Source organism: the organism of the source record quoted next, unplaced genomic scaffold, assembly GCF_019419815.1.
Source record: "Pyrus x bretschneideri cultivar Hongxiangsu unplaced genomic scaffold, Pyrus_bretschneideri_v1 Contig33, whole genome shotgun sequence".
Taxonomy (NCBI): domain Eukaryota; kingdom Viridiplantae; phylum Streptophyta; class Magnoliopsida; order Rosales; family Rosaceae; genus Pyrus; species Pyrus x bretschneideri.
Window position 1 is genome coordinate 276,078 of NW_025999646.1, and position 14,927 is coordinate 291,004.

The 14,927-nt window shown below is 37.9% G+C and overlaps 3 protein-coding genes and 1 non-coding gene across 4 annotated transcripts; 2 read left to right on the forward strand and 2 right to left on the reverse strand.

Annotated features, from left to right (window-relative positions):
• Positions 1-1,828: 1,828 nt before the first annotated feature.
• LOC103951266 lies at positions 1,829-11,440 on the forward strand. The gene is given in 7 exon segments (XM_048591225.1): positions 1,829-2,062; positions 2,159-2,323; positions 2,887-3,035; positions 3,306-3,625; positions 9,211-9,550; positions 9,857-10,177; positions 10,929-11,440. Coding segments are annotated over 7 exon segments (1,605 nt in total). The 5' UTR covers positions 1,829-1,915; the 3' UTR covers positions 11,092-11,440.
• On the forward strand, positions 5,866-8,870 carry LOC103951265 (urease accessory protein G). The gene is made up of 6 exons (XM_009362598.3): positions 5,866-6,293; positions 6,796-6,856; positions 7,061-7,262; positions 7,535-7,656; positions 7,789-7,893; positions 8,493-8,870. Exons 1-6 carry the CDS (start codon positions 6,025-6,027, stop codon positions 8,574-8,576), a joined length of 843 nt encoding a protein of 280 aa, XP_009360873.1. The 5' UTR covers positions 5,866-6,024; the 3' UTR covers positions 8,577-8,870.
• Positions 11,441-11,615: 175 nt separating the features above from the next.
• On the reverse strand, positions 11,616-11,688 carry TRNAR-ACG. The gene has a single exon. It is a non-coding gene; the product is annotated as a tRNA-Arg (tRNA).
• A 361-nt stretch (positions 11,689-12,049) lies between these two features.
• On the reverse strand, positions 12,050-14,624 carry LOC103951260 (uncharacterized protein At2g34460, chloroplastic). The gene is made up of 5 exons (XM_009362594.3): positions 14,351-14,624; positions 14,048-14,260; positions 13,795-13,914; positions 12,987-13,259; positions 12,050-12,876 (listed from the first exon to the last, which is right to left on the reverse strand). The coding sequence occupies exons 1-5, from the start codon at positions 14,597-14,599 to the stop codon at positions 12,712-12,714; spliced, it is 1,020 nt and encodes a 339-aa protein (XP_009360869.2). The 5' UTR covers positions 14,600-14,624; the 3' UTR covers positions 12,050-12,711.
• Between the last annotated feature and the right edge of the window lie 303 nt (positions 14,625-14,927).

The window sequence follows — 14,927 nt, forward strand, 5'->3', positions numbered from 1 at the left end:
TTTACATAAGGAGGACAAAACAATAATTATGTAATATTGAGAAATTGTTCACACATACAAAATGTGTGCTCTCTGCTAGTTACCATTAACTTTAAATCCATAAGAAAAGTTAACTTTGAATCCTTTTGTAAGAGCTCAACAAGGATGGTCAAAAAAGTCGGCAGGCGGTCAATGTGTGCCTTTTTCCATAAGTAACTAGCAGAGAGCACAAACTTTGTGTGTGTGAACAATTTTTCAATATTACATAATTACTGTTTTGTCCTCCTTATGTAAATAGTGTATCAAAAGTGAGGGTAAAAATTGAAAAAATAAGTATATGATTGTTATTTTCTAAAAAAAGAGAGTAAAATAGAAAAATAGGGATATAATTGTCATTTTCTCAAAAGGTACAAAATTAATATTTGCCCTCCTCATGTTAATATTGTATATCAAAAGTAAGGGTAAAACAGGAAAAAGGAGGTAAAAAGTTGACAAGAGTGTTCTCTTAATAGAATAGATAATCAAGCACTGTAGAATTACTTTTGGGAATAATATGCCATTCTCCACAATGAAAAAGAAACTATAAAAGGTCAAGAAAAAGCTTGCGTACGCCTGTTTTATGAAACGGGCTGGTGCTTTAAATTTAAGCTTATACGCCGCTCACATGATATAACAAATCCAAGAGACTTGTCTCACAAAAATATACGTATGAGTTTGTCTCTTGTCTGAAATTCAAGCAAACGCAATAAAATCGAAGGACACACTATACTATATTACATGTGAAACTAAAAAACGAGCTAGAAAAATCAATTAAGCCCCTAAGTTGTTCTTCCATTAAGATTAAGCAGTCCACCGACCTTAAAGTTTGGTCTTTTTTTACTGACACCTTTTTTGGCGTTAATCATCATTTGTATGTAAGACCAAAAAGCCCGGCAATTTCCTACCACTTTCAACTTTGATCTAAGTTTTTGAAATTATCCACCTAACATTCATCCCATGATTCTCTCAAAGACCATCCTTCTTGTTTTTTCACCCTTAATTCTTTATCTTATCTTCTCTCTCACACTAACTACCATCCATGAATTGCCCCATGCTACAAAGCCTATAGCTGTTATAGCTTAAACGGTAATACTTTTATTTTTGAGTCTTCCATGTCTGTGAATTCGTGATAACATGACATTTTATAAAACTAACATTTGAGTTTTGTACTTCAGAAACAAACCATGTTGACAACTCAAAATAATTTATAACATGACAAGTGATTAGCTTAGAGGTTTTTCTTTTCCAATTAAGCTCTCTAAAGTTTTTGTATATAAAAACTTATAGTTTTAAGGTGTTTTTCCTTCTGATGGGCCAATTTGGGTTTGCTTAATTAAATTTCTTTTCAAACAGTTTTTTAAAAAAGTTGAAGCTAAAATTGTATTTTGTATGAGAAAAAAAAAGTGTTTTTTTTTCTCTCTCCAAATTATGAGTCTAAAACAGCATAAAATAGAAGCAGCTCTAACTATGCTTCTCAAAAATGCATTTTTTTTCTTCTTCATGTGAGGCAAGTGAACAGAAACTTTTAATGAAATTTTCATGTTGACAATACTATCTCATATTTTATTTTTGCTAAAAGCATTATAGTTTACCAAACATTTACCTTTTTTTTTTTTTTTTTTTTCACAAATGTTTATTATCACGACACAAGCAATATAAAAACAAAAAACAACAGCAAACCAGCCTTGAGAAGTTAAACACATATCCAACTTTTCTTTCTCCAAATTATCCCGAAACCCATCCAAATCAGATCAACAGTACTACACATCCTAAAAGTGCTTTCGTATATGATGAAAAACTGAAATCACAGAGAGAGAGAGAGAGAGAGAGAGAGAGAGAGAGGTAAAGGCTTTTGGTTCTTCTCTTCCTTGGAATTGTTTCACTCAGAAATTGAAGAATGCAGACTTCTCTCAAGCTAGCATCTTTCACTATTTCTACATATTATCTTCTTCTTCTTCTTCTTCTACCATTTGTTAGTTGCTCATTGCATGCAGATGTCAACCAACACAGCAGTCACGAGAACATAAAAGAAAATATTCACAAGGTAACGTTCTTAATTAAATCGGTTTTGTTTTCCTTTTCGGGCTTTTCAGATGAATTTTTTCTTCGTATTCTCCTTCTCGGCTTGTTATTTTCGCAGATGAGTCCCCGGATGACGTTTAACGTTACAGTTCATGGCCTCCTCTCATGGTTTTCAATTGGGTTTTTGATGCCCCTTGGAATACTTGTAATTAGAATGTCTGCTAGAGAGGAACGTGGGGCAACAAGAGCCAAAGTTCTCTTCTATCTCCATATTGTTTTGCAGGCAAGTTCTTAATTTTTTCTCTTTTCTCCTTCGAATTTGAGTTGTTTTCCGAAATTATCTAATTATAACTAAGAACACTAATTGTCCAATTATCATTAATTTCATTATCCTGATTAATTAAGATTATATGTTACACCATCAGTAATCTTTCGAGTTTTGATCTTTCTTCTCAATAATCATGAGAAGCCACTTTAACTTTAATCATGCTGTCCACTGTTTCTTTTTTTGTTTATAAACCTATCTGCACCCTTATTTAATTATTTTAAAGTTGAAAAACAAAGCAACAATATTTGTCAATAACCATTTAATTACTTGAACATCAAGAAAAAGCAGGTTTTTTTCTTGTCTTTCTACTTAACTCATGAATTTGTCTCCTCCAACTCACGAAGATCCTGCACTAATCAATTTTGCAAACTAATATCACCATCATTTCAGATTATCACTCTCTGATACACCATGCATATACTGGCATAATTACTCCGTCGCCGCAATAATTCAGGCATGTTAAATACATCTGTTATCGTATATGATGTCATCTGATTAAACTTTGATCTATAACACAGGTGCTGTCGGTGCTTCTTGCCACCGCTGGTGCTGTGATGTCCCTAAGAAACTTTGAGAACTCCTTCAACAACAACCACCAAAGATTAGGTCTAGCACTTTATGCTGCCATATGGATACAAACCCTACTAGGATTTTTCAGGCCTCGCAGGTAATCCATAATAGTTAATTCAGTGACAGTTTGGTCCACGTCTTAAAAATTGACAAAATCAACCCTAAAGTTATGAATCCTTACACCATTGGCCGGCCCCTCCTTCAATCTAAAACTTTTGTTCTCTGAACAGAAGAAGAAGTCAACAGTGTAACACTTTGAAATTCTAAAAGTTGTTTTTGTCAAAATTTAAAAGGCATGCACTAAACTGTTAAACTATTGATCTCTCGTTATTGTTGCATTTGGGATGAGGGTTTTTGTTTCTTGAAGGGGAAAGAAAGAAAGAAGTGTATGGTACTTGGCACATTGGATGCTTGGGACAGTGATATCCTTGGTAGGGATAATCAACATCTACACTGGATTAGAAGCCTACCATAAGAGAACACAGAGAAGCTCAGGGCTTTGGACTGTTCTTTTCACAGCTGAGGTTTCCTTCATTGCTGCGTATTATCTCTTCCAAGACAAAAGAGATTATATACAAAAACAAGGAGTGCTTTTAGGCACAAACAGGCAGCAACAGCAAGAAGATGAGGAAATTGCTCAAAGGCAGCACCAAAATCAAAAGGAGATGTTGCCAGCTCAGCTGCCTAGTGGCAAAGTCAATGCACTCAAGAACTTGTTTGACTAAAACAACATGGGTTTTGCTTTTTATTTTTGGCTTTTGTTTGTGAGTGCTTATTTGTTTTTAATCTTTTTTTGCATGCACTGTATGCAACTGTGGGTGATTTTAACGGCAGAGACAGCGATGGAGTGCATGCATTATAAAGTGGATGATGGAGAGGGTACTCAATAGTTGTATAGTGCTTTGTATCAGACTGTCAAATACATATAATTTGTTTACATATTTATTGACACTAATAAGAAGGAAACTTTGTGGAGTTTTTAATACAGTGAATAGTCTTATATAAGTTAAGTTTCTCTATCAAACAAGATTTTAAAATAATTTTCGATGCGACTGTAAGTGATGTAGAACTTTCATTTAGTAAAAATTAGCACATTTGAGTCAAAGTTCACAATTCACATCATCAATGGTACAATGAACACATTCCCCTCATGGCTTTCTAACATTTCTAAACATTGCCTAAGGGTGTTTTGGTAAACTAGATTACTAGTTTATCCTATACTGTATCGAAAATTTTACTCAGACCCAACATTTCTCTTACTAAACCTACTTTATAATTTTTTATTTTCAAATTCTTGTTTTGCCTATATACTAAATGAGTTTAGAAAGAAAAGGCCAAAACGAGCCCATTATTGAAAATATCTCTGATTACCAAGGTTCTAAAAGACATTAGATGCTAGTTGGGCGGTGAGTTAGGGCTTAGCGTCTAGACAAACTAAGCGAATTTAAGTAAATCTATTATATTTAGTGTAATTAAGTGTTTGTTTATACTTAAATATATATATATATATATAATTTTATTTTAAACTACAAAATAAAATGACATATATACTATGAAGTATTAGAACATAATGAAAATATAGGGAACACACATATAATGTGTGTTCATTTAAAAATTCAACAAGTCTCTTAGAATTTATTGGAAACTGAAGGTTATTTATTTTTTGTCTAAGTGAGTCGCAACCTAGACAGGTGCCTAGGCATGTCTAGGTGGGCTAGGCGGGCACTTCAACAAGTTAGGGGTCATTTTTTATTTTCAAACGCCTAGACATTAATCAAGGTAGTAGCCAGCCGCCTAGCACCTAGGCAGTGCTAGACGAGGATTTTTAGAACAGTACTGATTACCCATCCCCACCCTTCCACAAAAACACCATCTCTCTCCAACCTCCGACCGCCGAAACCCTTTGTCACTCACATTGAATGATTTAAATTCATTGAGTTTCAACCTCAAATTGGTTTATAACCAAATAGTTGAATTTTTTGTGAGAAGGAAGAATGAAAAACTAGGGAGTCTGCACGCATACTCATTGGACTAGTTTTTAATGGTTGAGATTAAACAAATTGGTTTAATAAGATGATATCTCTTAATTGATTTATCATTAGACCATCTCCAATGGTTGAGCTAAAAGTCAAATTTTTTAGCCCGAAAAATTTAGCTTTTAGCCCAAAAAAATTTTTCTACCTCAACCATTCTACCCTAAAAGTTTAGCCCGGGATTATTAAAGAATGAATTTAGGCTTTTTTTTGTTAAATTAATTTTTTTTAAAAAAATAAATATGTAGATTATCGTAAATTAATCTTATGAACATTTTAATCTAAAAAAATTTAAATTCCGATAAATATTGGGTAGAGTCCACCCCGATTTCTGGGCTAAATTTCGGGGGGAATTTGACATTGGTTTAGCATTTAGCATTTAGCTCAAAATTTCCCCTTGGGTTGGAGTGCGTTTGAGGGGAAATTTTGGAGGGTAATTTGGCTTTTAGCCCTTGGAGTTGGTCTTAGGATGTTGAAGTATTGCTTCTAAACTATGGTGGGATGAGATTTGAATCTTTGATTGTGGGTGGTAGGGAAGGTGCATGTGGCATGGTTGGTTGGTTGGTGAGGGGGTGAAGAACATTGGGTGTCTTTAGGTTTTGAGAGGTGTGGGTAGATGTCGGTGGTGCTTCTCGATGAGTTTCTCTTTTTTTTTTTTAACCCATTTTGTACGTGAGGTAAAATAGAAATTTCAAAGTAAAAACATGTAAGTTTCGGTTAGAAACAGGAATTTCGGTTTCAATGAATCCGGATCTTGTAAAAGTCCCGAGGATGTATGAATTATATCCGTTCTTCGTATATTGTGCAGTTGGAAATCATTTTAAATATTTTTATTTAAAATTAAACATAAATAATACTTAACAAAAACTAATTATATGATATACATGAACAGACACGATTTACGATTTCCAAAATCATCGCGAATCCTGTTGGGGTTTCAATAAAATTTCCCAAACCGTATGTACCCACCCAAACCAACCAGAATCCCCGTCCTCCTCCCTCCTCTCTTGACCCACAGGGACACAGTAGAACTTCTGCAGACAGTAGTGATCTATGGCTGACCACCACCATGATCATCATGACCATGACCATCATCACCACCATGATCATGATCATGATCATAGCCATGGGAGTTCAGCTGCAACGAATTCATGGGTGGGCGCAGATGGGAAGGTGTACCATAGCCACGATGGGCTGGCGCCACACTCACACGAACCCATATACTCCCCTGGCTACTTCAGCAGAAGAGCTCCACCTCTCGTCTCCAGGAATTTCAATGAAAGGGCTTTCACCATTGGCATTGGTGGACCTGTTGGTACTGGGTAAGTTGGGTAATTTTTGACATTTTTGAAAATATTATCACGTTCATCAATTGCATCATTAGATTAAAAAGACTAGAAATGATGTAAAGATTGGCACTTTGTTTTTAGGGAAGTGAATTCCGCGCTCCCCTTTTCGCCTTTTGCATTTCGCTATGCTTTTCTAGCCATTGGATTTAATGAATTAAAGGAGAATCTAAATGATAGAACGAAAGGAGGATTGCAGGAGGTGAAAAGGGAAGCGCGGAAATCCCTCTTCGTTGGGGGAAGTGAAGAGTGATACAATTTAACTTTGGATAACTTTGTGATACAATCTAAATGATAGAAAATTGTTGCAGCATAACTATTTATAAATTTGTTTGATTTCTTCTGAATGATTTTGGGTTTTTTGTGATTTGGAATTCGTTCGTGCCTGTTTTAGTTTTCGTAGTTTTGAATACCAATTTGCTAGCACAAATCATACTGGTTACTGAGATTTGATGAAATGCTGCTTCACGACATACAGGAAAACTGCTTTGATGCTCGCTCTGTGTACACTTTTGCGTGACAAGTACAGTCTTGCTGCAGTAAGTAACTTTTCTTGCGACAAACAATTCAAAAGATTCAAGCTTTTGTCTTTATGATGTTCTAAATACTTCAAAAAACTGTTTAGCTTTCTACTAAATTGTATTGAGCTTCGCATGGTAACTGTTAAAGTCTACGCAGACCTTTAACACCCGTGTTTCAAGTTGATTGAGGCAAGTCTAAAGATACTAAGTGTAACATTACAGGTGACAAATGATATATTCACAAAAGAGGATGGTGAGTTCTTGGTGAAGCATGGAGCACTTCCTGAAGAAAGAATACGTGCTGTGGAAACTGGGGGCTGCCCACATGCTGCAATTCGTGAAGACATCAGTATTAACCTTGGCCCTCTTGAGGAGCTTTCTAACTTGTACAAGACTGACATACTGCTTTGTGAATCAGGCGGAGGTATTTTCTAGAAACAGTTAAATGACTATTACAGATGACTGATACTCATGTTGGAATTGCACTTGAGCTTGAATGAATTGATGGAGCCATCTGGAGTTTGGTATTGATTTGAGAAAATGTAGCTTGATCAATGGAAAATGTTCAAAATTTTAGTTCGGACGAAAATGCTCATTGTAAAGTTTGCATAAATGGAGGAATTTGTACGTGAATGATAACAAGTGGTTGAATTGAGCTTTTATTAACATTAACCAATCGAATTTGTGTGAATGCAGATAATTTAGCTGCGAACTTCAGCAGGGAACTGGCCGACTATATTATTTACATTATAGATGTCTCTGCTGGTGATAAAATTCCACGAAAAGGTGGCCCTGGAATCACTCAGGCTGACCTTCTGGTATATTCTTATTCGTCGTTTTTGAGGATACCATTTCTATCGAGTGTCTACCCATCAATCGTGTCGTTCCAATTTCAGAAATGAAATCATAAGGGATCGATATGTGAATGACTTGATAACATTTGATTGTAGGTGATAAACAAGACTGATCTTGCAGCAGCAGTTGGAGCTGATTTGGCAGTGATGGAGCGTGATGCACTTCGAATGCGAGATGGAGGGCCATTTGTCTTTGCTCAGGTTGGTTGGTCGTATCATCACATGCGTTCACTACTGTTTTTGCATTGTAAACATGTTGTGAGCTTGGTATTTGGGATTCTCATGTTAGGAAATGCATAACCGCACTAATTTGTTTTATTAACATAAAATTGGTCAACACGAAATCAAAAACCTGTATTTTCTCAATTTTGGAAGGAACACAATCTGTGATTACATATCCTCGACGCTATTAACCCTGTCCCCGTTCCCCAATCATGTCAAGAATCTTTCGTTTGTGCCAGGAAGGTGATTCTTGAATGATTTGTCGTTAACATGCAGTGAGCTGATATTTGTGCTTCTCATATTAGGAGATGCACAACTGCACCAACATGTTTTGTTAACATAAAATTGGCTGAACATGAAATCAAAAAGATGTATCTGCCTATTTTTGGAATGAACATAATCTATGATTACATATTCTCGTCTCAAGCGAGACACTGTTAACCATGTCTCCATTCCCCAATCATGTCAGGAATGTTTCGATGTGCCAGGAAGGCGATTCTTGAATGATTTGTCGTTATAGTAACAATGTTGAACTTTCATGTTCATGACTTACATGCCTGTGAACCCTATATATGCAGGTGAAGCACGGGAAAGGAGTAGAGGAAATCGTGAACCACATATTACAGGCTTGGGAAGTAGCAACAGGGAAGAAGCGCCACTGAATCCGTCTTCGATGAAGTTCTGTGTCCTTTTTTTGTCTTTCCCCGCTACATCTAAACCTCGACGAACAAATGCCACTTGAATTTTCGGTCTCTTTTCATCGCATGTAGATGTTTGACCCTTCGTTGCCTTCACCTCTTCAGTCCAGTTATAAATGGAACAAGAAAGCTCCTTTGCTAACATGTCTCTCAGTTGAACTGTATGTCTTCAAGGCAGTCACTTTATTGAGCTGTTTTTGTCTAATAGGGGTGATTTTCGGACTAATCGGATAAATAAAACAAGGTTTCACATCTCTATTTTTATTTCTCACATTTTTTTTAATTTTCGACCGTTGGATCAATGAATTGAAGAATATCAATTACCAAAAACTAACACAGGTACTTGTAGGAGGCAAAATGGCGTATGTGAATAGCGCTATCATGTTTTTTATTCATTTTATTTAAAATAAGTTGTAAGAAATTTCTGACAAGTGAAAAAAAAAAAATTGTAAGAAAGGAAAAGAAATAAGAACAAATAGGTCCTGAAATGGGCCGGGCCACACCGTCGCGATGGAGTCCATTACCAATTTACCACCGCCCGCCCGAGTGAAGAAACGAAATTCCGCGAAGCCAGTCAAATCAAATTCAAACAGAGGAGGAAGAAATCAGAAATCTCGAGTTTGCGACCAACAATTTCGATCCTGAAATTGCAGAAAAATGGCGGAGGAGGAGGAGCCGAAGAAGAGAAGGGTGGTGGTGGAATCCCTCGGATGGCTGACGGAGTCCTCAATTATGCCGAAGAAGCACCGCGCCATCGCCGGCGTCGGAGCCTCCTCAATCATGGAGCTCAAGGCCCAACTCTATCAGTCCCAAGAAGAATCCAAGAAGTCCAAAGAACTCGCTGGCTCAGACATCGAGTTCCATCGGGCCAAGAAGAGAATTACCGCACACGACGACTTCTCCGCCAAAAACTCCGGCGTCGACGCCCGGGCCCACAAGTACGTCTTTTCTTTCTTTTTCCTCAATTTTCTTAGGGTACTCGATGGGTTAGGATTCCTTTTGGTAATTTAGGGTTCTTGTTGTTCTCTAATTACAAATTAAGAGTATTTTAGATGCTGTTTAGTGATATGATGAGATTTTTGAGCTCTCTGTTTTGGGAAGTTTGCGGATTTGTTTGAATTAAACACCTTGACTTGCCCATCTCATCATTGATCTAGGAAACATTTCAATTGATGTTCAATTATATCTAGGGTTTAGTTTGGATTTCTGCTAATTCAATTGTGTTTTTGTTGATTTAAATTCAGGGACAAGCTTGAGCTAAAAGCAGTGAAGGATGGATCGGCGAGCTATGCAGCGTTGGAGAAGAAGGCTGCATTGTACGATAAGTTAGCAAGGGGTGAGCTATCGGATGAAGAAGATAAAGAAAAGTATTGTGTGGATTTTTACGGCAAGAGAGTTGAGCATGACGAACCGCAGCAGACTCAGCACCATGATTCACCTGCTGTAATATCTCCGGAGAATCAAGATGGAGAGAGCAATGCTTCTACGCTGTTTAGCACGAAACCTTTGGGGCTTGGGCGAGCAGATGCAACAGTGGACAATGATATTCACAAGCGTTTTGTGAGGTAAAAATTTCAAATTATTTAGGTATAAGTTATAAGTATATATGCTGTACAGACAATTTAGTTAACTAATCACAATCAGATAATGATAAAGCGTTTATCTCGAGTGAACTTTTGTTAGTGTTATTCTTTCAGTGTTACCATAGTCTATGCAAGTCTGGGTACTTAACATTTAGCCACAGTGATTTCATGTTGCCGCTGTTACTCTTCTAAGCCTCTAAGGTGAAGTAGTTGAGCTGAGACTCATATTTGGGCCGTGGATTGGTAGTAGAGCTATGGATGAGTTGCTTAAGCTTGTCGACCCATTCTTGATTTGCAATCCTGTTTTTAAATTTCCATTTGCTCTATATATGACTGCCGATCTATTCTGTTAATTTTCGACTAAGTCCTGTACAATGTCTTGAGTGCCGGACTATAGATAGAAAGATGCTCTTGCAGGAAATGAGCTGAATAAAGCATAAAAAGAATAAATGACTAAACGAGTGTAGTTTTAGAACTATGCTATCGAGACAAAAACTAGTAAATCTATTTCATCAATAAATGAAAAAAGGGTTTGGATTCGGGTTTTTCTTCTTCTCCTCTTTCTATATCATTTGTTTGGTTATGGTTTCTCCAGTTACGTAGGATGTTTCTTATTACTTGATTCTAGTCTTTTGCCGTCCTGGCCCCAGATACTCATTGCTCGAGTGAAATCTCTATGCTCCTGGCAACAGTCATCTCATGATTTCTGGTCTTGTGTTTTTTTTTTCTTCAGGGAAGTACACGAAGAAGCAAATCAAGCGAGAGAGAAGGCATCTGAGCTCAAACTGCGCAGGGAAGAGCAAGCAGCTGCTCGTCGTGAGAAGTTAAAACAGGCTTATATACGGAAACAGTTAGAGAGACTTAAAGCAGCATCAAGTAATAAGGAACAGACATGATAAACAGCAGGAGGCGATGACTGCAATAGCCATCTCGAATCCTGCTGTTCGCTTCAGGGTTCATTTTTGAAGTAAAGAAACAAGTTCAGCCGATTGACGCTAACCAAGTGGCTCCGTTTGCAGTTTCTTCATGTTCGTATTGTCCATGGAGGCACAGAACAATAGCATTTGACATGTATTCCTTGCTTGAGCAATCAAAAAAGTGTATTTATTAGTCTTTTTTCCGTCGTTTCATATGTTTGTGAAAATTATTTGTTGGAGTCGAACATTTAATATGATCATGTAAGAAATTGCAAAATTACAAAAAAAACTGAAGTTAATAGGTGAAATGTTAGAAGTGGGATTTGAATCCACGCCATCTTTCGACGACCAGAACTTGAGTCTGGCGATCGAACCCAAAATGTCAGAAGTGAACTTAGACCACTCGGCCATCCTGACTGACTGTTATAACATTCCAAACTTAGCTTTGAGGCAGTGCATTCAAAATAACAATTAAACGAAAGAAAAAAAATAAAAAGAAAGATCGACTCTGCTGGGGATCGAACCCAGAATCTCTGGTTTCGTAGACCAGCGCCTTATCCATTGGGCCACAGAGTCGTTTGTTGGTGTTTGGGGTTTGTTCTCATACTTACGCTTGTACATCATGAAAGCCCAATGTCTAGTATCTTCCAAGGTGGGCTTGAAAGATTCGACTTTCCAGCCTTTGGGACGGTATTGTGAGCGAATCATGCATTTTAACGAGAATATAATTATGGCGGTATCCTGAACTTATCACTCACTGTTATAACACTACGTAATTTGTTTCTCTGGCTTTTCTCTCACTTATGTGGGTCTCAATTTTGTAAGGCCACAGTTCTAGCATCTTCCATTGTGGGCTTCAATTCTGATAGGCCCAACGTGGAGAGCAATCCAACGACCTCAAAATATTGAATAACGTGCGGACAGCACATGGAGCACAAAGCTCAAACTCTCACATGTATTCCACTAAAATTGATGCAAATATTCCGAGCAATTGTCTGGAAAGAGATTATATTCCCCTAATCTTGCATTTTTAAACACATCCCACACCACTCCCAAATCATTTTGCTTGCTGTTAAAGCAACATAATCCGACATGTGTCACGCTCCCATTCACTAAACTCCTTAATCCCCTCCCTACAAAACCCACTTAAGCTTCATCATTTTCCTCAAACCAAAAACATCAGCACACTTCTACTTGTGACTTGAGAAGTAGTGTTCAGAAGAAGAAAAATATGGAGGGTTGCAAATTGGCCATGGTTTTCACCATCTGCACGATTGTTCTTGTGAGCTTCGCGTCGTTCGGAGCTGCTGAAGATGTTGGTGTTCCTGCACCTGCACCGATGGAGAGCACGGCAGCCGCTCTAGGTGCTCCTGCTGCTGCACTAGGGGCCATGGCTTCTTTGCTGGCTTTCTTCTTTTAAACTTGTTCCTTTAAATTCCCCATCTTATTCTTTTCTTGCTTATTTTCTTTTGGAAGTGATGTTCAATATCTTTACTAAAAACTTGATTTCGAGAATTATTTATAATTTAGTGAAAATTGGAATACTACTATTACTCTTGACAACATAGTAATCTGGTATGAAACTCAGTGAGTGAACGATCACCGCTGCTTGATGGAACCGAAAAGATCCTCATACGAACGCTTAGGTGCGTCAGGCCGCGAAACTATCTCCACAACCTTGTAAGACGCTTCAGGATTCGCTAATGCCTCTACAGCTACTTCTGCTACCAGATCTCTAGAGATGCTGCCTTCCGAAAGTGTGTCCTATCAAGAGACATAAGAGAACAACAATTAGGTTAAAGCAACTCAGGTTTTCGCGCTTGACACGATCAAATGGGGAAAATTTTCACAAAGTGTGACACGGATTGTGTTACCTCCGGCTCCATTACAAGATTTCCGGTTGGAGGGTCGTTTTTCAACCCACCGGGCCTTATAATCGTGTAGTTTATACCAGACTTCCTGATATAATTCTCTGCCTGAAGCTTTGCTATTAAGGTGAGTCCAAAAACATTAAGAAATATGTAAGCTGGGTTGAGAATCTGCCCCATTGCTGCCCCATTGACCAAGATGGAACTCACAAGAATAAACCGGTTCACACCAAGTTTACGGCATGCTTCAACGAGATTCACTGTGCCAAAATTATCAACCTGCACTGAATTCAACCCTTTTTAGACATCAAGCATGTTCGAATTACGAATGTCCTTTCCATTACAACCTACACTAAAATTATCCTTTTCTAGACAGCAAAACCTGCACTAAAACGATGATTTCGTTCCCCAATCAATGACCAAATAAGGAATGTTTCTCTTTCCATTGATAGCCAGAGGCTAAAACCCAGGATTTTAAACCATCAGTCATTTGCTAGAGTAAAACTCAAACAAGAAGCAACCTAAAGATCGAACTTAAACAAACACCAGTCGAAAATCAGCAATAGACTACACAGAGGTAGAAGTAGCGTTAATATTTCAGAGAAACGGACTATTAATCAACATTCGACACCAATACCTTCCCCAACTTAATCACCTTCACAGCTTGCGGGTGTAGGGTTCTATACAAAAGGCCTCGATGCAATATTTAGTTTTCCAGGTTTCCCATGTGGGACTTTTACAAATTTTTCAAGATGTTGCTCCACTAAGTAATGAACATAGATGTTAATTGCACAGATAAAAGAATCAAATTGACCTTCCATGGAGCAAACACATCCCATCCATAGCTAAATCCAGTGGCACAAATCACAGCATCTGAATCATCGCTGATTGCTTCTGCTAACTTAGCAGAACCATCTGTAACATCTGCCTTCACCTGCAAACAAACACAAGAGATCGTTTGATCGAAAACCCAACAAATTAAACATTCCCCAAAACAAAATAAAACAAACCCAAGTGAGCAACCAGCATGAATCAATACCAGCACTTGAAATTTTGAAGAAACTCACAATTTGAAGAGCTGGGTTGTCTGAGGGAAGGCTAGCTTTCGCTTTCTCCAAGTTCCGAACTCCGGCTTTAACTGCGAAACCCTTGGCCAGCAGCTGCTCAACAATCCTTTTACCTGTATTTCCAGTGGCACCGGCCACAAATACTTTCTTCGTCCCAATCACATTGGTCTCAGTTGTCTCCGTAACTTCCTCTGTAATTTCACGCCCTTCCATCTAAATCAGAGATTAACATGTTAATAGTTAAAAACTAATATTAATGGCATCGTTAGAGAGAGAGAGAGAGAGAGAGAGAGAGAGAGAGACCTGAGTTGACATTAGGATGGGGAAGGACCTGGCGTTGTAGGGAGAGAAGGAAATCAGATAGAAGGGCTTGGCGGTGGTTGTTGCGGTGGTGGTGGTGTAGGAAAGAGGAGGGAGTAGGTGGTGAGTGCAGAGACGTAGAGGAGGGTTTCTGAGAATGAAAGGCAGAGGAGCTGCCATTTGCTTTATCTTGCTCCCTTGCTTGTCCCCCAAGTCCAACCAACACAGCCCTCTCCTGTCTTGACTTCCCATTTGCTGTTGTGGGACAGTGGGGTCGGCCCTTTCCTATCTTGTTGGGGTTTTTCTTTTGGAGGGGTTTTTCATTACTTTCCTAACTACAACTGTAATAATCATGTTTTCATCACTAAATTAATTTCTAAAAAAAATTATAAGACGAGGAGGGAGATTCAAACTTGGTTGAGATGCTTCGATTGATGTTGATTATATTGTTGAACAATTGGAGAGCAACTTATATAGTACGATATAATACCTTATGTTATTATACAACATCATATGTACAAAGCTTACAATGATCATTACTAAGGACGTTTTTTTTCTGGGCCCTGAGAGGCTTAAGCCT